General features: G+C 53.0%; 2 protein-coding genes across 2 annotated transcripts; both read left to right on the top strand.

The window, feature by feature from the left end:
• The first annotated feature begins 1497 nt into the window (after nucleotides 1-1497).
• Nucleotides 1498-17227, top strand: SFT2D1 (SFT2 domain containing 1). The gene is made up of 8 exons (XM_068984925.1): nucleotides 1498-1617; nucleotides 8371-8457; nucleotides 8992-9074; nucleotides 10885-10966; nucleotides 11886-11921; nucleotides 13405-13463; nucleotides 15136-15165; nucleotides 16716-17227. The coding sequence occupies exons 1-8, from the start codon at nucleotides 1555-1557 to the stop codon at nucleotides 16753-16755; spliced, it is 480 nt and encodes a 159-aa protein (XP_068841026.1). The 5' UTR covers nucleotides 1498-1554; the 3' UTR covers nucleotides 16756-17227.
• Nucleotides 17228-23881: 6654 nt separating this feature from the next.
• Nucleotides 23882-24649, top strand: PRR18 (proline rich 18). Its single transcript, XM_068984819.1, has one exon. The coding sequence runs from the start codon at nucleotides 23882-23884 to the stop codon at nucleotides 24647-24649; it is 768 nt and encodes a 255-aa protein (XP_068840920.1).
• Nucleotides 24650-25076: the final 427 nt, after the last annotated feature.

The following is a 25076-nucleotide window of genomic DNA, read 5'->3' as shown; positions in this document are numbered from 1 at the left end:
GCAGAGTTGGACACGACTGAGTGACTGAACTGAACTGAACTGAACTGAGTACACACTGAAGATTCAGTGTAATTCACTGTACAGGAAGCCCTAGTTTCTCCTCTCTCCTTAGCATGGTAGAGAACGAGAGAAAAAAAGTCACTAGCTCATTGCTAGTGTCCACCCACCCAGTGCAGGTGGAGAACTGTGTTTACGCTGTTCAGAGGTTTGCAGTGTTTATGCACAACTGGCAAGGTGGGTTGGATTAGCTATTCCTTTTACAGGTAGGGTTTCGCTCTTACAAACTTAAAACACCTCTCACAAGGAAAAAGGAAGAAGGCAGCAGCCTCTTGCTTTTTCCTGAGACAGTCTGAAGTACAGTTGACCCTTAAACAAAACAGGTTTGAAATACACAGGTCCACTTAAACTTGGACTTTTTCCAAAGTAAATACTACAGCACTACCGAGTCCTCAGCTCGTTGAGCCCAACATGCAGAACCGTGGACACAAAGGATCCGAAGATAGAGACGATTCACACATGACAGCCCGGCTGTAAGCTATACAACAGTTTCAGACTACAGTTTGCGCAGACGCACCTGGCCCCCACATTGTTCAAGGTGCAAGGCTACTCTTTAAGACTGAACCCTTGTCCCTGTTTTCACATTGTACTAAATTGCTCAGTGGTGTCCGACTCTTTGCGACCCTATGGACAGTAGCCCATCAGGCTCCTCTGTCCGTGGGATTCTCCAGGCAAGAATACTGGAGTGGATTACCATGCCCTCCTCCAGGGGATCTTCCCGATCCAGGTATCGAACCCGCGTCTCTTACATCTCCTGCACTGGCAGGCGGGTTTTTATCACTAGCGCTCCTGGGAAGCCCGTTCTGATACTGGCCCCCAGCATTCTTCCATCAGGCCTGGAAGGGGGTCTACGGCACGGGGCCTCGGGTCTGCAGCGCTGGACAGGAGTCTGCAGAATCGGATTCTGGTACAGTCACTGGACGTGCATCTGGGCGCTGGATCTCTGGCCTGCAGTACTGGACGGGCGCCTGCAGTAACGCATGTCCGGTCTGCAGAGCTAGACTTCTGGTCCGGACACTGGACCCCCTGGTCTGCAGGCCTGGACCTGGGTCCGAGGCACCGGCGTCGAGGACACCCGTGAGGATCCACGTTCATGGGCCTATTCATCCAACCAGCAATGGCCATGCGCCCGCTGGGTCCCGACTCCTGGAGGTAGGGGATAGGCAGCGACGGGTAAACCCGAGCGCGGCGGAATCCCACACTGCGCGTTGCAGAGTAGCCGCTTCGTCTCCGGGGGTGCCGGGGGCGGGCGGCGAACTCAGCACCGACGCCCCGCCCCAAGCCCCGCCCAAGCCCGCCCCCCGCAGCCGCAGGGGGCCAGACGTGCGGGCGGCGGAGCCCGGCGCGCATGCGCACGCCGCTAGGACGGCCGCCGGGGGGGCGGAGCCGGCGCGCCGGAAGCTGGAGACCGGGACTTCCGGCCGGCTGGAAGAGTCTCGACTTCCGGGGTTTCTGAGGGGCTGAGAGAGGGGCGGGCCGGGCGCCGCGGCTGCGGCCATGGAGAAGCTGCGGCGGGTCCTAAGTGGCCAGGACGACGAGGAGCAGGGCCTGACCGCGCAGGTAGTGAGCCGGCACCGGGGGCGCGCCCGTGCCGGGGCGGGCGCGCGGAGCTGGGCTGCGGGGCAGGCGCCCGGCGCCTCTCGGGAGGGTCTGGGGAGCCTTCGGGTGTGCGTGGCGTCTCTGTGGCGTCTGCGGGTGCTCGCGTTGAGGCGCCTCTCCCCCCCGCACCCCGTGGGGCCTTGAGACCCTCAGGAGCCCGCTTCGCTGCCCGTCTCCCTCCCCCAGAGAGCCCGCCCGGCCCCGCGCCGCCGTCCCCCAGCCTCGCCCGGTGCCCCGCGCCCGCTGTGGACTCTGAACCCAGGCTGGCGGCGCGATAGGCGTGCGGGTCCCGGTGCTGCAGAAGCGGGAACCGCGAAGCTCCGCCGCCTCTGTTAGCCCCTGGAGTTAAGGGAGGGGTTGTGAGTGTGTCTAGTCTTGTGGAAGGAGGGGGACTGGAGGGAGAAAAAGAAAAAACAAACCCAGATGATTGAGAAGTGAAATAATACGGAAGCAAAAGCTGTCTGTTGAGCTCTATTAAGAGATTTAACAAAAAAAAAAACAAAACAAAAAAACCCTTGTCTCTGTGGTTTACCCACGAGACTTGATCAGGGTTACTTCCTCTATTTAGAGGGTTAAAAATAGTGCGGCAGGAGCTGCTGTGTAAGTATCTGTGTTATTTGCCTGCAGACAAATTCATGCTTGCCTGTCACCGAATTGGAACATTTAAAAGGATGCAGTATTACAGAAAGACCTTTTATTTGTTCCCTCTCCTGTCCTAACTTCCTTCCTTGTGGTCATAATTGTTCCGCACCTCTAGTGAACAGGATTCTGGACGACTCTGAGGGTTCAGAGACTCAAAGAAAGCGTCTGCTCTAGATGAACTCTAACCAGTTTGGCAAATCATAACTTTAACATAAGAACCAGTAAATAGTAATATGAGAAACGTCCTTTAGGCACTGCTGCCTAAAGGCGAGCCCCCGCAGCACCCACAGACGCCTCCCCCGCTCATTTGTTGAACCACTGTTTCTTGCTTCCCTTTTTGCTCTAGATCTGTGCTATACAAGCAGCAGCCCTAGCGACATGCGGCTGTTTCAATTTAATTAGAATTAAATAAAATTTAAAATTGCAGCCACATCAGCCACGTTTCAGGTGCTGGCTAAGCGTGGAAGTTAGTGGCTGTTGCATAGGACATTGCAGGCTTGGGACACGCCACTCAGAAAGTCCTGTTGAGCTGCTCTAAAACCTTGGGGACAGGAGGGTAAGGGTGCCTCTTCTCTTGAGCCCACTCTAGAGGGGAGAAGGATTAGGTAGAGAAGTCATTGATGGAAGCTGGGAGTGACTGGAAGGGACATGTGCTGTGAGTTCAGAGGAGGTGGTCATTTATTCAACAAATATTTTGGTACCTACATGTGTTTGGTTTGGCTTCCCCCACATGGAATTTATATTTTAATTGGGAAAAGCAGTTAATAAACAAGTAAATATAAAAATATGTCAGTCAGTGGTAAGCGCCATGGAAGAAGGTAAAGCAGGTTGAGGAGGTTGGGATTGCCTGATTGTGTTGGATGGTCATTGAGGGCCTGTCTGTCAGGGTGACATTACAGCGTCCCTCTGAAGAGTCCCTGAGGTACCTGGGCAACTGATGCAAATGTAGATCCTGAGAACAGTGCTCAGCTTGTTGAAGGCCGGTAAAGAGGCCGGAGTGTCTGGAGCCAGGGAGAGTGCAGTTGGGCTCTGGATTACGTGGGGTCTTGCAGGACCCAGTGAGGGTTTCAGCTTTTACTGTCAGCGCTGAGGAGCCGAGGGCAGAACGGGGATGTGCCTGACTTGGATTTTAAAGGATCGCGCTGGCAGGCCCATGGAGAACAGACGAGGGGCAGAGGACTCCGGGAGTGGCCCTGGGGAGAGACCACTGGCCGGATCAGGAAGATGGGAGTGACGGTGGTTTGAAGTGAGAGTGGGCAGGCTCTGTAAATGGCTTGGGTGTAGAGCTGGCGGGGTTAGTAGTTGACGGGTTGGATGCGTGAGCGCTGAGGGAGCCAGGGGCGCCTCTGGTTTTGACCTAAGCAGCTGGAGAGAGGGAGTCTCCCTTAGCTGGGCCGTGGAAGGCGCAGGTGGTAGGGCGGGGAGTGGGGAGAGTCTGGGTGTTGAGTCTGAGATGCCAGCTGCTGAGTGGAGAGGCAGGAAGGCTGCTGGGTGTGAGATGCTGGAGGAAGTACTCACGATAACCAAGGGATTGTGGGTAAGCAGACCAGAGATAAGGCTCAGGTTTGACCTCTGGGGCTTTCCAGTGTGAGGAGCTCAGGAGTGAGGGGGCAGCCAGGGAGGAAGCGGGGAACCTGGAGAGGGCAAGGGTGGGGGAGCAGAGACCAGATCAGTTCATGTGAGAGCCAAAACTGAAGGGGCTCACTCAGCCGGTAGTCGCTTTGGCCTCTGGCTAAAGCCGGAGGACACGGCAGCTGCCTTGGGCTCCGTCTTCCCCCAGCGGTGGGTGTTGATCAGGGGTCTGGTGGGGCAGCGAAGGCCAGGGGTCAGGCAGTTTTATGGCCTCCGAGGTCAGGGGAGAAGGGCAGGGACTGAGGGGTGAGTCTGCAGGGCCCCTCCCCTGCTGCCCGGCTCTCCTGAGGGCCTCGGGGCTGGGAGCGCAGGTGATGCAAGGATAAGCCAGCCGCCCATCCCTGACCGCAGGCAGGGGCCGTGCACCAGGCCTGCACCTTCTCCCAGCTCCTTTTAACCAAGAGCCAGATCCCTCGCCTGGCACTTAACACAGGCCCCCAGGAGCCCACAAGAGGGCCTGTGTTAAGTGTTAACTTTGTTGAGTGAATCAGTGAATGAAGGAGCGGAGGCTGGAGGGTGAAGTCCTCCTTTCTGTGTGTTTAAGGTAGAAGAGGCTTAAGCATGTTCAGTCCTTGATGGTCAGTGGTGTAGGGGGTGGGGGTGGTGTCTCCAAGGCAACGTGGCTTTCTGTTGACCTTGGGGAGAAATCCCACTGGGTCAGGTCCCTGGGAGGTCAGAGGGTGTGGCACCTAACCTTGTGGCTAGGTTGAGCTTTGCCCTCTGTGGTGGTGGGAACAGGACGAGGTGAGGGTCCCAGGCAAGCCTGGTGGTGGGTGGGCGTCCGTTCTCTGTGGCAGATGGAGGAAGCCCAGGGAGGAAGCCCTGGCGCCAGCAGAGGCGCCTGGCAGAGCTGGAGCCTGAAGTGGCAGTGGGGCGGAGTGGTCAGCGGTGGTGGAATGGGAAGGCAGGGTGCCATGGACAGCCATGCGCAGGGGAGGCCCAGGCCGGGGCCAGGGCTCTTGAAGTGCAGATGCCCTGGTTTGATGTCCTGTCGTGCGTGACTGCCCAGAGGACGAGCAAGGAAGGCTTGAGTCATGAGGGGGTGTTGCTAGGTGAATGGAGAGAACGGGAACCTTTGCTGTCTGTTGAAGCGAGGCACCCTGCCATTTGTGCTGGAAAGAGGGGGCTAGCGGAGCGGTGAGGCGGGAGCCCAGGGGGACGTCACGGCTGGAGAGCAGTGGCCTGGGCTTGGACACAGGGTCATTTCAGGGCGTGAGAGACCCTGGGTCCCCGAAGGGCGGGGAGCAGAAAGGCTGGGCTTCAGTGTATGCAGCAGTCAGCCCAGGCTCTGCTAGGAGGGGGCAGGACCTGCGGTTGGGGTCCTGGTGGGAGAGGGTGACCGGGAGAGGGACCCGGAGGGCTCGGGGCGTGGCCCCATGGGGAGGGTGTGCACGCCTGCTTCCCCTGCTGTTGTCCGGGCGGCTCCGTGTCTCGCCGTCTCTGCAGGAGCAGCTCTGGGAGCTCAGTGCTCGGCGGTTCCCTTGACTCGTGGGGTGGTCGCCTGGGAGGTGGGCTCTGGCCACCAGGGCCTGCCTCGGGTAGGTGTCCACGTCCCGACTCCTCCATCCCCGTGGTCCGTCCCTTCACCAGCAGTACCGGTGCTGCCGGGAGGATGCTTTCCTCCATTGTTTCCGACTCATTTTTCTCTTTTGAATAAATTTCTGTTGCAGGTGCTGTTGCTTTCTTGCCACATAAAGAGGACACCAGAGAACAGGAGGGTCGCTCCTGCTTCATGAGGTGTACTCTTTGCTTCCTCTCCCTTTGGTAACAAGTGAAATGACTGGTGGCAATTTTAGTGTGTATTTCTCTTTTAAGACTCAATGTATGAGATGGAAGCACTTGCTGCTTTAGCTGGGCCCCTTCCTGATCCAGGTTGGACCACACGTTGCACCTACCAGCTCATGCTAACGCCATCTGTCTGCGGGGTCAGGGCAGGGCCTCTTTTTTTGGCACTATAGATGGACATTGTAACGTTTCTGTGATATGTTTTTGTGTCCTGGACAATCTGCAGGGCTTGGGACAAGTTATTTGCTTGTGGATCGAATATTCCAAATTTGCAAATGGAAAAAATTTGTTTGGCAGATGACAGAGAAAAAATATCTGCTGTTGTACAAAGGGCTGTGCTGAAACCAAGTCAGACAAAGACCACGGAGCGATTGAAGCTTGAAAGAAAGTGAACACGAACCCTGGGTCCTCACTCCCTGCTGAGTCCCGCCCCCCACCATCACCATGGGTCCGCACTGACCACTTAGGAACCCTGCCCCGGGACACCGGGTCTGACCTTTCACAGACCAGCAGACCGTTCCCTGTGCAGTGCGCCGTCTCCAGGGTTCATTCTCTCCCATGTGGTTAAAATGTACTTGATGTGTATTCTTCCTGATCAGAAAAAAAGTGAAATTTTAGATGTTGTTATAGGCAAGTTCATTCTTTGTTTACAGTGGTCAGTTTTAGTATAAACAGATGACATTGCTGGAAACAAGATTGTTTGTAAAGCAAATTTAAAGAACATTTAACATGTGTTAAAACAGCGATGAATGTTACGTTGGCAGAACCTTGATTTAGTTGTTGTCATCTACTTTTCATGCTGCGTAAGGATTCAAAGACTAATCTGTTGAGGTAAGGAATGTAGACAAAAGTATTTTCAGCTTTTGCATACAAAAACTATTTTTGCTTCCTTATTTTTGAAAATACACTATAAGCATGTGGTCTTTTAAGTATATGGTAATACACGTTAGAATTTTAAATTTTGAAATTTAAATCCTTATGGTATATTTCTGGTTTTCTTGAAACAGCTGGTGTTGATACTTTTTCAGCCTTATTGGGAACTAAATTGTAATAATGTATTTAGTAGTATAAATATGTATTTACCATTTGCAACAATGTAGATGAACCTAGAGGGTGTTAAACTTAATGACCAGAAAGACAAATGCTAATGTTATCACTTGTACATGGAATCTTAAAAAATATGCCGCATGTAGGTAACCAGACAGAAACAGACTCACAGGCGTGGAAAACAGCTAGCTGTTACCAGCGGGGAGGGGAAGCGAAGGCGAGACAGGGCAGAGGCGAGCGATGCTGCCGCTGTGCGTCACGTAGGTGAGCAGCTGAGATACCATAGAGCACAGGAAGACGTGGCCGCTGTTTCCCAGTAACTTTAAAGGGAATATAATTTATAAAGTACTCAGTCACTGTGCTGTACACCTGAAACTAATGTTACAGACTGGCTGTACTTCCTGTAAAGAAAATGTGTACTTTAATCATGACTGTATGCCAGACTGTTGTATGACATATATGGGGTACGCTTTTCCCATATGATTTGGTTAGAATATACATGACATCCTGGAGTGTTTTTGCTCTAGAGTTAGTTATCATTTCAAACCACGTTTTTAATAACTTAGGTCTAGGAAATGCAGGCTTTCGTGAGTCAGTTTTATTTATATTTATTTATTTATTATAGGCAAGTTCATTCTTTGTTTACAGTGGTCAGTTTTAGTATAAACAGATGACATTGCTGGAAACAAGATTGTTTTTAAAGCAAATTTAAAAAACATTTAAAATGTGTTAAAATAGTGATGGATGTTACATTGGCAGAACCTTGATTTAGTTGTTTTTATCTACTTTTCATGCTGGTTTCAAATGAGCTTTTTGTAACTGAAGTTGACGGAGTACCCCGTGGCAGAGCCTGATGGCGGCACCCCAGGTCCTGGCCATTGGGCGGATGTACCCGTTGCCCATCAGCTCACAGATGTCCCCTTGGGCCCGCTCTGGAGTCGCGTGGCACGCTGGGCCCTGCTCGTGACACACGCTCCGCCCGCCCCCCCGCCCCCCACACACACACCCTGCATCCAGAGCAGCTGGCGGGAGGTGAGTCCCAAAAGGTCATCGGGCCTCATGGCTGGACGGACAATGGGGTGTGGTGTCCACTGAGCGCCAGCTGAGGTCACGGCTTCGCTCAGCCCCTCCCCTTCTCTGCCCAGCCTCCCTGAGTCCTCAGGGCTTCCCCTGGGACTGGCTCCCGCAGGACCGTCCAGTCAGGCTCTGCATGCAGGAATCTGGCCCAGACGCCCTGAGACACGAGACAGAGAAGGGTGTGTGTCCTGACTCCATCTCCTCACCTGTCAACAGTTTGCCCGTCTTGTTCCGACTTTCCCCTGGTTTTAATCAGTGAGCATTTTAGAATGGGTCTCATCGCGTATGCATCAGTGCCCTTCCTGGCCCTCCCAGGAAGAGTGTTCCAGAAACAGCGCTGTTATCTCATCTGCAGAGGTAACATTCCTCTTCACAGCCGAGGAGTCCTCATATTCTTAAGCCGCACCACTGTGTGCAAAGTAAAACAGGTTCATCGTCTGTGTTAAAGTGAAGATTTGCTTTAATGTCATATAAAGCACCAGATTGGCCAAGTGGTGATTTTAAAACATGTTCTAATTCCCCTTCCTTAAGGTGCTTGATGCCTCGACGCTTAGTTTCAACACCAGGCTGAAGTGGTTTGCCATATGCTTCGTCAGTGGCATCTTCTTCTCCATCCTTGTGAGTTAAGCTTTATGTTGCTTGATAATTTCTGCTTCGTGTGAGACTAAGCATTCCATTTATCTGGACTGTTTTGATGGGACTTATTTAGTCACTTGAAATAAAGGGGTAGAGATCAATAAAAAGATGTAGAGACTAATATTTAGGGGGGTTTATGGATTGTTAGAATAAATTCACTGAAGAAAAACCACTGTGTGTGTTAGGAGAGTTGCAGTCAGTGGTTTAGAAGAGTTTATTACCTTTTGTAACTTGCCATTTATAAAAAGAATACTTAAATAGAGATTTACTTAGATATATAAAGAAGATTATGGAATAGCTCATTTATATATACTCATATGCAAATAGGCATAAGATTCAAATTAGCAGATAACATTGAAAATTAACTTTTTAGGAAACTGTATAATTAGAGACCATATGTTAACACATTTATGCTTAAATATCATTATATACCATCATTATTATAGTAGCAGGTTTATATTTTAATCTATTACAGTGGTAGAATTATTTTTAAATAACTCTAACATCTTAACTCAGGGAACTGGATTGCTGTGGCTCCCTGGAGGCATAAAGCTTTTTGCAGTGTTTTATACCTTTGGAAATATTGCTGCATTAGCCAGGTATGTATGGAAGTTTGGCTTCTCAAAATGTTTTGTTTGCTGTCATTATCAAAGTTTCTTTTGTAATAGGATATATTTCTGTAGGTCTGTGCATGTCATGAGTTCAAAATTTACATTCCCTCAGTAAATACTTAGAGCCCTGCTGTGTGCCAGCTGCCTCATAGTGTTTATGGTGAGAAGAGCCAGCCTCTGGAGGTGCCGCCTGTGTGCCAAGCACTGCCTGTCACCCTCCATTGTACGTGCAGGGGTAGAGACGCAAGAGAGGGGGCGGTCAGTCCTTGGGGAAACACCGAGGGAGGTGACCAGGCTGGGGTCCCACCCGACAGCCCTCCGGAGTCCCGGCTCGTAGCTGCCTCGTGAGGGGGACAGTCAGATGCCCGGCCGGCCAGCCAGAGCAGATCCCGGGTGGCAGTGCTGTGCAGAGGGGTCGGGCGGGGCCATGTGGGGCAGTGACTCCGAGGACTGTGCACTGGCCTTCGGGGGGTCTTCTCTGAGGGCCTCGGGCGCATCTCTGGGGTGCTGCTGTCTGTCACAGCTGTGAGCTCTCAGCATTCAGAGGTGAGCCCCCGTCTCCTCAGGGACGTTCCAGGTCAGAGGTGGTGGCGAGGGGACGGGCGTGAACCACCGCTGAGCTCCGTCGGCCTCTGGGCCCATCCTGCTCCTCAGACAGCAGTCTGGAGGGCCTCGGGGAGTGACTGCACACTGCCTTGCTCCTGGAAGCCCTGCACGGACACTGCTTCTGCAACTGACTGCACCGTTCACGCGTGCCACACGCGTCGAGATAAGGGGGCCGTCGCTGAATTGGCCCATGCTAAAGACAGACTGCCTTGTCCTCCCAGGCCGCCCGCAGCGGCCATGCTGACCCAGCACTGAGAAGTGACGCTGCAAACGACTGTAAGAGGCATTCCTGTGTCATGGAATACACAGAGATTACAGTTTCCTTCTAACACTTGTTACTCAGTCTCTCAGTCCTGTCTGACTCTTTGTGACCCCATGGACTGCAGCGCGCCAGGCCTCCCTGTCCATCACCAACTCGCAGAGTTTACCCAAACTCATGTCCATCGAGTCGGTGATGCCATCCAACCATCTCGACATCTGTCGTCCCCTTCTTCTCCCGCCTTCAATCTTTCCCAGCATCAGGGGTCTTTTCAAAGGAGTCAGTTCTTCACATCAGGTGGCCAAAGTATTGAACCTTCAGCATCAGTCCTTCCAATGAACACCCAGGACTGATCTCCTTTAGGATTCACTGGTTGGATCTCCTTGCAGTCCAAGGGACTCTCAAGAGTCTTCACCACCACGGTTCAAAAGCATCAATTCTTTGGCACTCAGCCTTTTTTATTGTCCAGCTCTCACATCCATACGTGACCACTGGAAAAACCACAGCTTTGACTGTACAGACCTTTGCTGGCAAAGTGATGTCTCTGCTTTTTAATAGACTGTCTAGGTTTGTCGTTGCCTTTCTTCCAGCGAGCAAGCGTCTTGTAATTCCGTGGCTGCATCACTGTCTGCAGTGATTTTGGATCCCAGGAAAATAAAGTCTGGCAGTTTCCATTGTTTCCCCCCCTGTTTGCGATGAAGTGTTGGGACCCCAATGCCATGATCTTCGTGTTTTGAATGTTGAGTTTTAAGCCAGCTTTTTCAGTTTCCTCTTTCACCTTCCTCAAGAGGCTCTTTAATTTCTCACTTTCTGCCGTAAAACAGATTCAGTGAGATTGTTTAATTAAGCTGACAGGGTTTATTTTCTTAAAAGCACTTATTTTTACACAGACCAATTAACAGAACCATCTCTCATTTCTTTTGTTTCAAATAGTACATGCTTTTTAATGGGACCCGTGAAACAACTGAAGAAAATGTTTGAAACAACGAGATTGCTTGCAACAGTTATTATGCTTGTAAGTAAATAATGATCATTTTTTAAAAAACTTTCATAGGAGGGTGTTTTTGGCATTATTTATGAATTATCACCCACTTGTGTGCAGAGGAACTCATGCTTCCTTTGCTGAATGTGATAGTCTCATCCTTGAGGCTGTGAGTTTGAAGAGTTTGGCTTGTGCAGCATTACCTCAGTGACTGGCTGGGGGAATCCTGTGTTCTTGGGCGTTCTCTAGCAGAGCAGCGCAGTGTATCTCAGGCGGAAAGCAGAGCTGCACGCGGTTCAGCTTCCAGCCCCGGGCAACCTTTCTTACTGGACCACTGTATGGGCTTTTTGGAGGATGGGGCTGGAAGGTCAGGTCACTTCTGGGTCCATCTGAGTCTTCTCTGGGAGAGTCTCCTGGCTTTTGTCCCTTCCCTGTTGGAGTGGTGGACAAATACCCCGTTCTCTGTCTTAAGACCTGTCCCCACTGCTTTCATCTGCCTGACCTTGTCACTCTGGGAACAGGGTGTGGCGTGACAGTGTACTCTTTCTGTATGAAATGATTATGGTCAGCTCCTTATGTAAAGCTAAGTAGAATAGGACCCCCTGTACATTAACAGTTGTACTAAACACGGTGTTGGTGGTTTGAGTTACTGAACGTTAACATAAGCATCACACATCCCTGAGAACAGCTGTCCTCACTCATGCATTCGTGAAACAGCGTCTGTTGGCTTAGTCAGCAGATGACTTACTGCGTGTTTCCGGTTTGCCCCGGAAGATTGCAGTCATAGACTTTGAAATAATACTCAGAGAATATGTAAGGACAGTTCGAGTAAGCCGTCTCATTGGTTTTGTTGTGTGGTGTGTTATTATGCAAATGAATGCAAAATTGTGTATGCATTTTTGTTTGGCCTTTGAAAAGACTCAAACTCGACCGTTTTCCTTGCTTTCCCCAGCTGTGTTTCGTGCTCACCCTGTGTGCTGCCCTTTGGGTAAGTTACCCCAGCCGTGTCTATTTTCTGCTGTGTGGCCCCTCACCAGGTAAAGTGTCATCAAGCTGCCATCTCAGAGGAGCTCAAAGTCTGATTTATTAAAACTCACCGAAGACTGGTGTCCTTAAAGTCGTGTGTGTAGCGTCCAGTTAGTGGCCAGACTGGCAGTGGAGCCTGCCACCTGAAACAGAGGTGAGATTCTTCCTGCCTCCAGGTCAGGACGGCCCCCGTCATCAGGGGGCCTGTGAGGGGCCCTCGCTGAGGGTCTGCTGCGTTGTGGCTCTCGGGCGGGGAGGGCATCTCGGGCTAAAGGTGTCCCAGCACCGAGGAGAGAGGGCCAGAAAGCAGGCCAGCCAAAACGGCACCAGGGACCAAGGAGGCACCCGTGCACACACAGCTCTCCAGGAGCCTCTAGAGGAGCTTCATTACAGCTCCGTTTACTTCCTGATGCTCCTGATCCTTCACTGTATTTGCGTGTTGTTCCTTATCTACTTCCAAAGGGGATTGAGGTGGTTCTTGAGCTCCCAAGAACACGGTGTGTTTCAAAGATGATGGGGTGGTGTATAATGCACTTCAGAAATGTCCCACCAGAAGTGTTCTGAGTTTAATGATACAAGGACTGGGCTTTAGTTACACAAGAATTCACTAAATACCTCAATTCCCAATTGTAACGTAAAAGAATTTTCTTAAGCAATTTTTGCATACCCCTGTGGGAAATTGATTTCTGATGTGAAGTGGTCTAGCAGTCTGTTTATAAGCAGTAGATTAAAAATAAGTGAGGAAGTGAATATAGAGATGGACACATTCTAAAAATGGGTCATTTTAAAACAACCGCAGAAACTGTTTATATTATTCCGGAAGATCACAGTGAAGTACAGTTTTACTTCAAAAAGTGACTCAAGGAAAGAAGGCAGTGCCAGTGAGTCGGAGACATGGACTCCACATAGGGTATAGATCTGCTGACCAAGTGGTCTTTTCAATGTCGATTTTGTTTACTTATTTTAAAAAAATACTTGCTGATGTATTTAGCTGTGGTGGGTCTCAGTCGTGATCAGGAGATCTAGTTCCCTGACCAGAGGACCAGGGATTGAAACCCCGGGCTCCCTGCATTGGGAGCAGGGGGTCTTAGGCACTGGACTGCCAGGGCTGTGCCTTGATGTTGACTTTGGAAAAGTTAGCCTTGACTTAAAAGGCCTTACATCAAAGGGGGTTAATACTTTGAGCCTGTGCACAATTATTTCATTAACATTTAATGCCATATATTTAGCAGCATTTAAGTAAATGGAATCAGAATTCTAGAAAGAGAATAGAATTTGTAGATATTTAATTTTCAGATTTACTGAATGGAAAATTTGTCATACTAAAATATAATGAAATGAATGGAGCTATCAGTTACGTCTTTTGAAAGGAAGGAATTGAACGAGGCTGTGAAAGATATTTTAAAATGTTCACCTGGTTGTGTCTTTGTCTTTGCTGTTGTCAGTGGCATAAGAAGGGGCTGGCCGTGCTGTTCTGCATGTTGCAGTTCCTCTCGATGACCTGGTAAGTCTTACACTCATTGGAAAGGTAGTTTCCTCAGCGGTGCTAAGCGTTTCGTTCCCAGCCTGTGAGCCTACGGAGGTCATTGGGGAGGTTCTCCTGGCCCCGGGGGAAAGGGCCCCCTGAGGGGTCAGGTGCCTGCGGTCTGTGGTGTGTCCCGGGTGGTGGTGATGGGCGGGGCGGAGACTCAACAGAGGCGAGCTGCAGAGAGGCGGGGCCGCGCTGGCGTGTCACACGGGGGCGGGACCGCAGGGCCCTCTGACGTCACGCCGGGAGTCGGGGCCATGCTGACATGTCACACGGGGCTGTGGGGCCGCACTGACGTCACACGGTGCTGCACGCCCTTCTCTGCTGTGCCAGAGAAGGCGAGCAATGAACGGGGTGCTACCCGCGCGCGTAAACCCATGCCGGGCACAGGCTGAGCCCGGGGGATGGCGGGGACCCCTCGCTCTGTGCGGTGTTGCTGAGCAGCTGCCTCTGGCCCTGAGCACTCACTGCAGCCCTGCCTCCCCGTCTCCCTGCGGCTTCCACCCCTCTGGTCCCTCCTGAGTGGCCGGTTCCTCCTGAGTGGCCGGTCCCTCCTGAGTGGCCGTCCCCTTCACGCAGCCGCGTTCAGGGCTGGGCGGCACCGAGGGCCCGGTGAGTATGTGATTGATGGAACGTGTCCCCCTCACATGCTTCCGGGTCAGACCAGAAAAGTGTTCCTCGCTGACAAAAGGCCTTTCAGAGTGTTCTTCCTTTCTTCTGTAGACCCAAGTCTCGTTTTCTTCCTCGTAAGAGTCAGTGAGCCCCTTCCCGAGTGCTGTGGGACATCTTGGTGTCGGCCAGTCTAGGAGCTGTGTGTGCGCTGGGGCTGTTCCTCCCTTTCCGCTGAGGCGATATCAGCACATGTTAGAAGCGCTGCTTTACCTGTCGCAAAATAACCTTCAGACGCTTTACTCTGACATATGGGAAATTTAAATCTTTGTCATTTTCTATTAATATATTACTTTTTGTTGTTGATGTGTATTTGTTTTCTTCTTGAAGGAGAGTGTAGTTTATTCTGTTACTTTATAGTTAATTTTTTTTCTTAATAACTTAAAAGTAGTAACCTGTTATAACAAAAGTTCAGAGTTTAGCAGGCATCAGAATCACTTAAGAGTTTGTTAAAAACATAGATTGCTTATTAAAACAACAGTTTTTCATTCAAGAGGTGTGGGGTGCTACTGCTACTGCTAAGTCGCTTCAGTCGTGTCCGACTCTGTGCGACCCCATAGATGGCAGCCCGTCAGGCTCCCCCATCCCTGGGATTCTCTAGGCATGAACTCTGGAGTGGGTTGCTATTTCCTTCTCCAATGCATGAAAGTGAAAAGTGAAAGTGAAGTCACTCAGTTGTGTCTGACTCTTAGAGACCCCATGGACTGCAGCCTCCCAGGCTCCTCCATCCATGGGATTTTCCAGGCAAGAGTACTGGAGTGGGGGGTCATTGCCTTCTTCTGAGGTGTGGGGTGGGCCCTGGTAATTTGCCTTTTTAGCAAGTTCCCCAGTGATGCTGTGTGCTGTCTGGCTCATGCTCTGAGAATCACTGTGTAATATTCTGCTGGTTCCTTTTTTTATGCTGTTAGAATATGGCCATTTGGCATAAAGAAAAACGTCATGTAGATTAAATTTCAACATCCTTGAATTTTTCTTGCAGGTATAGTCTGTCATACATCCCGTATGCGAGGTGAGCCTCTTTGAACTTCATCCTGTTCTTTCTGCTCCTCTAAATTTTAGTAATTTTCATAATAAAATATGATTTACAGGGCCTTTTTAAAAATTGACATTTACTTTTTTCCCAAAAGGAAATGAGTTTTTAAACAAGCTTGATAGAAGCTTGCCACATAAAGTGAAAACATGTGAACACGGGTCCCAGGTGGGCTGGGAGCTGACTGCAGATGTAGCACCTGAACACCTGCAGGTCGGAGGTGTTGGCGAGAGACCCTGCATCCTTCCACGACTGTAAACACCCAGTAAATAGGAAGTGAGGCTGATGCATAGATGTTTGGTTTAAGCCAGCAGAAACATTTATTCTGTATGTTGAGGTAACTGCCATTTAAAAAAAAAATTTTTTTTTCCAAGAAAAATGTGTTAATGTAATTGTGGAGGGAAAAGCAAAACTAGCTGCAGAGACTTCAGCGTGAGGCTCAGAGGTGCACCCTCTCGAGGCACAGCTTCTCCATGAGCTCTGGAAATGCAGGTTGTATATGAAAACAGCGAAACTGTAAGCCTAATGGAACAGTGAAGGAAATTGGTAGAAATTCTGTTTTTATTCAAACGAGTGAGTCTTTCTGACGAACACTTAAAGGAGAAAAAGCAAACCAGGGTGACCTAGAACAAGAGCCGGCCCTCGGGACCTTAGCTGGGAGGGCTCCTGCTGTCCCTCAACAAGGGGAAGAGGCGCCCTGGAAACGGTGTCCACTCCGGTGCAGCCGGAGCTCACAGCCAGGGCGAGGCATTGCTCCCCTGATGGCGTGGGCCTGTGCCTCTATCCTGGGCTCACCCTGAACAGTCTGTGTAACAGTGATCATGTTGAGACTAACTGTCCTGGAAGGTGAATGAGGTCTGCTGCTGCTGCTGCTAAGTTGCTTCAGTCATGTCTGACTCTGTGCCAACCCCATAGACGGCAGCCCACCAGGCTCCCCCATCCCTGGGATTCTCTAGGCAAGAATACTGGAGTAGGTTGCCATTTCCTTCTCCAATGCATGAAAGTGAAAAGTGAAAGTGAAGTCGCTCAGTTGTGTCCGACTCTTAGCGACCCCATGGACTGCAGCCCACCAGGCTCCTCTGTCCATGGGATTTTCCAGGCAAGAGTACTGGAGTGGGGTACCATGGTCTAGCACGTAGAATTTTTTTTTTTTTGGAGTTCTTAGAATGTAGTTTATAAACATTTTTGTTTTAAAATCTTGTTCATTATTTCTTTTTTAAAATTTGTTTTTTGGGGTTTTTTTTTTGGTATTTAATTTCTTCACAAGAAAATTAGCAATAAGTGCTGGTTAATATTTCTAAATAAATAAATACCATTTCAGCAACTAATAATTTATTTCCGTGTCTCAGTTCTTGATTTCAAGTGACACTCAAGAAAGTTTTAGTTAACCAGGAAATGCGCTGGGGGTGTTCCACTGAATTCTGATGGAAGAAGGTGATGGTGCGTTTGTCTCTTGGCAGGAATCTTTTTGCAAGTTCACTCTGGAGGCAAAATTATCATATTGTTTTTCCTTTTTTTTTTTAAATCAGGGATGCAGTAATTAAGTGCTGTTCTTCTCTCCTGAGCTGAAAGCTGTTTGAAAAGAAGGAAACTGAGAAGACCTTTTAAAAGTTGATGTTCTGTTTTTGGTGCAGTGTCCTTTTCCTGATACAGTGATCACTCCAGAACAACTGCATCGACCATCTAAGCCCATTTTGTATACTGGTGAAACTGCTTACCCATTAAACTGTTAGATGCTTGTGACAGTAAATTCATTATGTGCCATTAATACGCTCTGTCAGAGACGACGAGATTTTAATCATTGCCAAGTGTAAATGATTTTTAGCCAGTTTTTAAATCTTTTTTCTAAACAGCATTTGAGATGTGAATATTTAAGGATAAACCTACACTGCAAGATATTTTCAGCTTTTTTGGTGGTTTTTAAGGGTCTACATTTTTTAAATATGTTTTTAAAATAAAAACTTTAAATGTGAAAGCTTTTACTGTAAGCTAAACCGCTTTATTGTATGTAATAAAAAATAATATATAAATCTTCATAATTTTGAAATAAACCCACACTTGGAAAAAATAACATTTTCTTGATCAAGTTTGTGATTTTTTTTTTTTTCAAGTTTATGTTTTAAGTGGGTGGTCTGTTGATTCAGTTGAATAAAATGTAGTTTGGACACTTGTGCAGTCTTTCTCCAGTGAAACGGGTAAGATAGGATCTCTATCCTAGTAACTGCCCTGAGGACAGGTTGGTGAGGGGTGAGAAGACAGAGTGACTGTGAAAGTGTGTTCAGTGTGTTGTGCAGGGTGGGCCCGAAAACAGGCGGTGCGGACGCCGAGGAGGAGGGCAGGCCAGGCGGAGCGGAGGTGCAGGAGAGCTGACCACCAGGTCCGGGTCAGGGCCTGCCCGGCACGGTAAGGCCCGGAGGGAGGAGCCGGCCCACCCAGGAGGGAGCGCTGCGAGGCGGGGCTGGATCCGGGGAGAAGTCGGGACAGGCAGATGTCACCAGCTCCCCTCGCCCCTCAGTTCCCCCCCGTGTCCCCAGCCCATCAATGACCCAGTGTGTCCGCAGGCGAGAGCCTGCTCCTTAGGAAGGTGGCCTTCCAGGCCGTGGTGACTGAGCCAGGACGGGAGGGGCTCCCGGGAGGCATGGGGGGGACTCCTGCATCGAGGGATCTGTGCAGAATCGGCACGAGGCCGGGCTGCTGAGCACAGAGGGGACGCATCCAGTCCTGGGAGGGCCCTGTCTCCAGCTGAGGCCACGGTCGGAGCCTCGCCTTAGACACATCCACCAGTCCCCAGAACCGGCGGGAAGCCCGGTGCTGTGCAGAGGACCCCTGGACGGGGACTGGGGTGGCTGCAGGGGAAGCCGGGCGCCTGGAGGCGGGGTGCGGCTGAGAGTCCACTGAGATGGGGCCGAGGGACCAACCGACCCCTGAGACAGCAGGCTGCAGCCCCTCGGAGCTCTCGGTCTGCACGGGACCATCTGTCCAGCCAGACTCCAGTGGTGCAGGCGCTCCGGCGAGCCACGCCAGGTCCTACCAGGGAGGAGGGACCCCACGATGGGCCTCAGAGCCTGGGGGCTGAGTGGGACTCAGTGAACGCGTGTCCCCAGCAGGGAGGGACGGCATGAGAGGCCTGCCCAGGCCCTCTGGGCCCTGCCCTGGTGTGAGAGTGACAGATGGTCTCGTTAACCACAGACTTCCTCGTCAAACTTTCCCTCATGCTTCCTCAGGGTGGGGGCCCCTTTGGAGCCAGCCTGTCGTGGTCGGAGGTTCAATCCTTAGCAGGATGGCCCCCAAGTGAGGTTCTATGGGTATTCGCTCCCTAGGACAGCGTCCTTAGAGCGGGTCCCTTGTGCCACCCGGCAGGCAGTACAGCAATGCTCAGCGTGGCCCTGGTGAGGGACCCTCCCATCATCTACTGGGTAATAACACTGACGCTGCACCCTGTACTACTGGAGAAGGCAATGGCAAACCACTTCAGGATTCTTGCCTTGAGAACCCCATGAACAGAATGAAATGGCACCTCATGCGAAGAACTAACTCATCTGGAAAGACTCTGATCTGGGAAAGAGTGAAGGCGGGAGGAGAAGTGGGCAACAGAGGATGAGATGGTTGGATGGCATCACCAACTCAATGGACATGAGTGTGAGCAAGCTCCGGGAGATGGTGAAGGACAGGGAGGCCTGGCATGCTGCAGGCCATGGGGTCGCAAAGAGTCAGACACAACTGAGGGACTGAACTGAACTGAACTCTGTACCGCAAGCTCACAGCAGAGCCCTGGGGCTGTTAGACCCATGATCGCACAAGGGTGGAGCACAGAGCAGCCACTCACTTCTGACCTGTTAGCTATAGAAGATATCATTTTCACTAAATATTTCACTAAGTTGCTCTTAAACTCTCGGTTTAAAGGTTTAGTAATGACTTCTTTCCAATCCCAAAGAAAGGCAATGCCAAAGAATGCTCAAACTACCGCACAGTTGCACTCATCTCACACGCTACCAAAGTAATGCTCAAAATTCTCCAAGCCAGGCTTCAGCAATACGTGAACCGTGAACTTCCAGATGTTTAAGCTGGTTTTAGAAAAGGCAGAGGAACCAGAGATCAAATTGCCAACATCTGCTGGATCATGGAAAAAACAAGAGAGTTCCAGAAAAACATCTATTTCTGCTTTATTGACTATGCCAAAGCCTTTGACTGTGTGGATCACAATAAACTGGAAAATTCTTCAAGAGATGGGAATACCAGACCACCTGACCTGCCTTTTGAGAAATCTGTATGCAGGTCAGGAAGCAACAGTTACAGCTGGACATGGAACAACAGACTGGTTCCAAATAGGCAAAGGAGTACATCAAGGCTGTATGTTGTCACCCTGCTTATTTAACTTCTATGCAGAGTACATCATGAGAAATGCTGGGCTGGAAGAAGCACAAGCTGAAATCAAGATTGCTGGGAGAAATCTCAATAACCTCAGATATGCAGATGACACCACCCTTATGGCAGAAAGTGAGGAGGAACTAAAAAGCCTCTTGATGGAAGTGTAAGATGAGAGTGAAAAAGTTGGCTTAAAGCTCAACATTCAGAAAACAAAGATCATGGCATCTCGTCCCATCACTTCATGCCATCTATTTCATGGGAAATAGATGGGGAAACAGTGGAAATGGTGTCAGACCTTATTTTTGGGGGCTCCAAAATCACTGCAGATGGTGACTGCAGCCATGAAATTAAAAGACGCTTACTCCTTAGAAGGAAAGTTATGACCAACCTAGATAGCATATTGAAAAGCAGAGACAATGCTTTGCCAACAAAGGTCTGTCTAGTCAAGGCTATGGTTTTTGCAGTGGTCATGTATGGATGTGAGAGTTGGACTGTGAAGAAGGCTGAGCACCAAAGAATTGATGCTTTTGAACTGTGGTGTTGGAGAAGACTCTTGAGAGTCCCTTGGACTGCAAGGAGATCCAACCAGTCCGTTCTAAAGGAAATCAGCCCTGGGATTTCTTTGGAAGGATTGATGCTAAAGCTGAAACTCCAGTACTTTGGCCACCTCATGAGAAGAGTTGACTCATTGGAAAAGACTCTGATGCTGGGAGGGATTGGGGGCAGGAGGAGAAGGGGATGACAGAGGATGACATGGCTGGATGGCATCACCAACTTGATGGACATGAGTTTGAGTGAACTCCGGGAGATGGTGATGGACAGGGAGGCCTGGCGTGCTGCAATTCATGGGGTCGCAAAGAGTTGGACACAACTGAGCGACTGAACTGAACTGAAATGATCTTTTAAATCAACTAGCTTTATTTCAAACAGTGAATTTCATATCATTAAGATGAGTATTTTGGTGATTATCTCTTGCACCACAGAACCGTGGCTGTGGAACTGATGACCTCACCGCAGTATTCTAGCTTTACTATTTGGTATGTAAGTAGTTTATCCCCACTATTGTGTTCTGGGCATGTTATGCAAAAGCCCAGGTAAATTATGAATTAAGCCGGACTGTATTTCTTGACTGATCCCTTTTCCGCTCCATCCCCTATTCTGAACGGAGGCCTGCTGTCTTCCCTGGTGTGACTTTCCTTACTGGTAACTGTCGCTGGCTAACAAGTCAACCAAATAGAACGCCGCCGAGCCAGCTCTCTAACAGTCAGCGCGCCAGTGACAGGGCCAGACACAGGCGGCTTTCGCGGGCTCCTGCAGGCCCAGGGGGGCTTTCCAGCCTCTGACATCAGGGGGCTGAAAGTTCTCGGCAGAGGAACTCTTCGGCAGGGGGCTTTCGCAGAGTCTGCGGGTCCGAAGCCCTCCAGAAATGCTAACTTCTCCGTGGCCCCTGGGAGGGCAGCCCACCCACCACGAGGCTGGGGACTCCTCTCCCCCACAGGGGCTGTGGGGCCGCAGCGCCCGTGGGGAGAGGGCAGAGGAATGGGTTGGGTGCTGGGGGGCGGCCCTCGGCGTTCACCTTCCCGCCTCCGAAACCAGGCACATGTGCCGCGTGCCAAGTCCCCGAGCTTCCAGGCTGGGACCGACGCGGGCGGACTGGGAGAAGCCCACGGACCAGGCTGGTGTGACGTGTGTGTCCATCCGACGGCTCCGAGTTTCTCTCGGGGGAAAAGGCCAACCAGCATCTGCTGTGGGTGCTGCAGGCTCCTTACCCGCAGCGTCCCTCTCTCCTCTAGTGTGCCAATGGCTGACGTGGCCCTGGGGCCCACGGCTGGGCTGAGGCTCATCTCCTCCCCCCAGGGCCGCGTGCAGTTGGGAGGTGTTTCCGCTCGGGAGCCCTGGTTTTCTAGGAGACTGGAGACAGTCAGAGGGGCGGGGCGGCACGTGCCACACAGCACGTCCATCCTGTGCGTGGACGTACACGGCTGTCGTGACCATGAGATGCCAACCCACGCTTACCTCCCACTCACACCCTTCAAGAGTCACTTCCACAGCATTCTAAGAATTAGGAAACAGGGCTTCCCTGGTGGCTCAGAGGGTAAAGCATCTGCCTGCAGTGCGGGAGGCCTGGGTTCAATCCCTGGGTCGGGAAGATGTCCTGGAGAAGGAAATGGCAACCCACTCCAGTATTCTTGCCTGGAGAGTCCCACCGACGGAGTAGCCTGGAGAGCTACAGCCATGGGCCGCAGAGTCAAACAGGACCGAGTGACTTCAAGAATTAGGAAACAGGAAGCAGGGAAAGCCAGTCGCTGACACCGGCACAGCTCCTGAAGTGCTGAGGTCCCTCCTGGAATCCCTCTCTGGGCATCCAGCTGCCCCCGGGGGCTGCGCCCATAGCCGTGGTCCCCTAGCCCCTCCTCCTCCTCCCGCCTCCTGACCCCCACCCCGCCCACCTGCACCGGCTTCACCGCCTCTGCTGCCCTCCACGCTCCTGGCAGGAGTGTTCCTGCCGCCTCGGCTTCCACAGCTAGTCCACACCCACCGAGGAACAGCGGGGTAAAATGCCGGGGTGATTTCGGCGGCACCGCAGGTGTTTTACGACCTGAACTGTCTCCAGTGTTTCCCCTGAGCCTTGGGAGGAGACACGATGCCTTGAGACACTGGCAGGGACAAGGAGAAGGTCCAGGGGAAAGGACAGCAGGAGCCCTGTCTGGAAATGGGGACTGTGTATTTTATGGAGAAAATAGACACTCGGGGTGGCTTGAGGGTGATGGTGGAGATGACAGGGCCTAATCCGACCCCTCCATCCCAGACCATCAAGAGAAGGTTTCCAGCCATCAATCATGTTCCTTTTTGCGTGCCCTGAGGGGAGCACGTGGGAAGGGGCCCGGACAGCAGCGAGGTGCTGGTGGGAAGCAGGAGAGCCTGGAGATCGGGCCAGAGCCCTGCGCAGGGGGCACCGGCCATGTCTGAGGACTCCCCGCTAACCTGGGCCATAACCCACACAACCTAGCTGTGTTCCTGGGTAGCCCAGAAAGGGATTCCCTGGGGATTCGGATGGTAAAGAAGGCACCTGCAGTGTAGAAGACCCAGGTTTGATCCTTGGGTCAGGAAGAAAAGAATTCCCTGGAGAATTCCTGGGAGTTACTGGAGAATTCCTGAGAATTTCCTCCATTCCCTGGAGAAACAGATGGTAACCCACTCCAGTATACCATATCCAGTAATATGCCCGGAGAATCCCATGGACAGAGGAGTCTGGCAAGCTACAGTCCATGGGGTTGCAAAGACTTGGACGTAATTGAGTGACTAACGCTTTCCCTGGCCCAGAAAAGCATATCCCATGGGTGGGGGGCGGGGGGCGGGTGGACGAGCTCTAAACAATGGATGATTCTCCGTAAGTAATGCAGGGACTCCTCATTTGAAATTTTGACTTTAGGACGCACTGCTCTGTAATTATGCAGTGAATCATTCATTTATCTAACACACATTTGAAAACTGAAGGAATGTTTTCAGGTCTCTACCACTAGACTAAGTTGACAGTGAAGCTGTTGCATTCCTTTGAACGACTGTTACAGCAGTAAATGCTTTCCGTGTGCTCACAGGAGTCTCCTGTAATGAACTGAAGGTCCTATATCACGATTTAACCGAAATTGGCCTTTTTTCTTTTTTTTGCCTCGCCAAGGAATACGAGGTTTTTAATTTAAAAATGATTGTCTTTCAACATGATCCAAAAACAAAACCAGAAGGATGCCCTGAAATGTCTGTGCCCGCCTCTGAACTCCGGCCAGCTTCCTCCCGCGACACCGGGATGCGGGGCCGCGCGCGGGGCCCGCGGTCCCCCCGCCGCCGGCCTGCGCACCATCTTAGAAGCGCCGAGAGGTGGCACACGACTTTCTGGCCCACGTGCGAGGACCCCGCCTCGGGCGGAGGACACGCCCGGTCTTCCCCGCCTCTGATGGATTAGCCCCCGCGGTGGAAGGCCGCCCGGGGAGCCTCGGCCGCCCAGTCGCGGCGCCGGCGTGCGGGCGCAGCGGCTCCTCCTCCCGCGGGCGCGCCAGGCTCCGCGTGGACCGGCCGCCGCTGTCCCCGGAGGAGAGCCGGCAGAGCCCCTGGCCCCGGAAGGAAGGCAGGACGGAGGAAGGCAGCGGGGTGCCCGGACGCAAGGCCCCGGGTGTGGACGCGGGGGGCGTGTGTGCGCCGGAGATGCCGCGGCCCAGCCCAGGTGGGTGCGGAGGGCGGGCGGGGGGCGGACCGCGGCCCCCCGGGGAGGGCGCCCGGCTCGGCGCGCCCACACGGTAGCCGCCCCTCTCCTTCCAGGACGCTGACCACCATGCCGTTCCCGCCCGCGCCGCCGCCGCCGCCCGCCCCGGCCCCGGGGGTCCCCGCCGCGCGCCCGCCGCCCCGGAAGCCCGGCGCCCCGCGCAAGGCGGCGGCGCCCGCCTGCGCCCCGCCCGGACCCTCGCCGCCCGCCGCGGCCGCCGAGAAGAAGAGGCGGCCTCCCGAGCGGCCCCCGGGGCCGCTGTCCAGCTCCTGGCCCTCCGCCACCCTGAAGCGGCCGCCGGCCCGCCGCGCCCCCGGCCCGGCATCCCCGCGCGCCCCGGCCCCGTGCGCGTCCCGGCCGGCCGGTTCCGGCGACAGCCCCGCGGGGACCGCGGCCTCGGGGGCGCGGACCGCCGCCTCGGGCGCCGGGCCCGACGCCGCCCTGCGCTTCTCGCTGAGCCTCACGCCCGAGGCCGTGCTGGTCATCCAGCGGCGCCACCTGGAGCGGCAGCTGCTGGCTCGGCCCCGGCGGGCGCCCCCAGCCGACGCCGGGCGCCCGCCCGCCGCCTGCCCCCGGGCCGCGGGCCTCGGCCGTCTGGCCCCGCTGCCGCCGCCCGCCCCCGGCCCGCGGCCCGCCGACCTGCGCTCGCTGCTCAAGGTGTCGCTGCTCAACGAGCGGCACAAATACGACGACGTGGAGTACGAGGAGGAGGCCGCGACCGCCGACGAGGGCCTGGTGCGCAAGTGCACCGAGTGGCTGCGCGGCGTGGAGTCGGCGGCCGCCGCGCGCGACCGGGCGGGGCCCCTGGACGCGCTGCCGCACCTGAGCTCGCTGTGACCGCGCCCGCGGCCCTCCCGGGCTCCCGAGAGCCGGCCCCGCGGCCCACCCCCTGCAGAGGACCGGGAGACGGCCGCCGCCCCTCCCGGGCTCCCCGCGGGCCACCACCTGCAGGGAAGGGGGAAACGGGCGCCACCCCGCCTGCGTCCCTCCCGGGCTCCGAGAGCCGGCCCCGCGGCCCACCACCTGCAGAGGAAGGGTGAGAGGGCCGCGACCCTGCCCTGCCGCCGGCCGGGCCTCGCCCTGCGGGTCTGCCCTCTGCACCTGTTGGCTTCTTCCGCGCCCACGGGTGTCCTCGGCACTCGTGGGTGGGGGGTGAGTCGCGGTACCCATGCCTCTCAGCCCCCACCCCTAAGGGTCCCCTGGGTCCCCCACCCCCAGCGGAGGAAGTCCCGTCGGTGGGTGTGGCTTTGCAGGTGCAGGGGGC

This window comes from Capricornis sumatraensis, chromosome 13 (genome assembly GCF_032405125.1).
Source record: "Capricornis sumatraensis isolate serow.1 chromosome 13, serow.2, whole genome shotgun sequence".
Taxonomy (NCBI): Eukaryota; Metazoa; Chordata; class Mammalia; order Artiodactyla; family Bovidae; genus Capricornis; species Capricornis sumatraensis.
This window is presented reverse-complemented; position numbering and strand designations above follow the sequence as displayed.

Excerpts from the sequence above, each read along its gene's own strand:
- SFT2D1 (XM_068984925.1), top strand. The coding sequence starts at position 1,555 with ATGGAGAAGCTGCGGCGGGTCCTAAGTGGCCAGGACGACGAGGAGCAG. Across the intron at positions 11,922-13,404 it reads CCCTGTGTGCTGCCCTTTGG|TGGCATAAGAAGGGGCTGGC; the intron begins GTAAGTTACCCC and ends TGCTGTTGTCAG. Across the intron at positions 15,166-16,715 it reads TCATACATCCCGTATGCGAG|GGATGCAGTAATTAAGTGCT; the intron begins GTGAGCCTCTTT and ends TTTTTAAATCAG.
- PRR18 (XM_068984819.1), top strand. The coding sequence starts at position 23,882 with ATGCCGTTCCCGCCCGCGCCGCCGCCGCCGCCCGCCCCGGCCCCGGGG.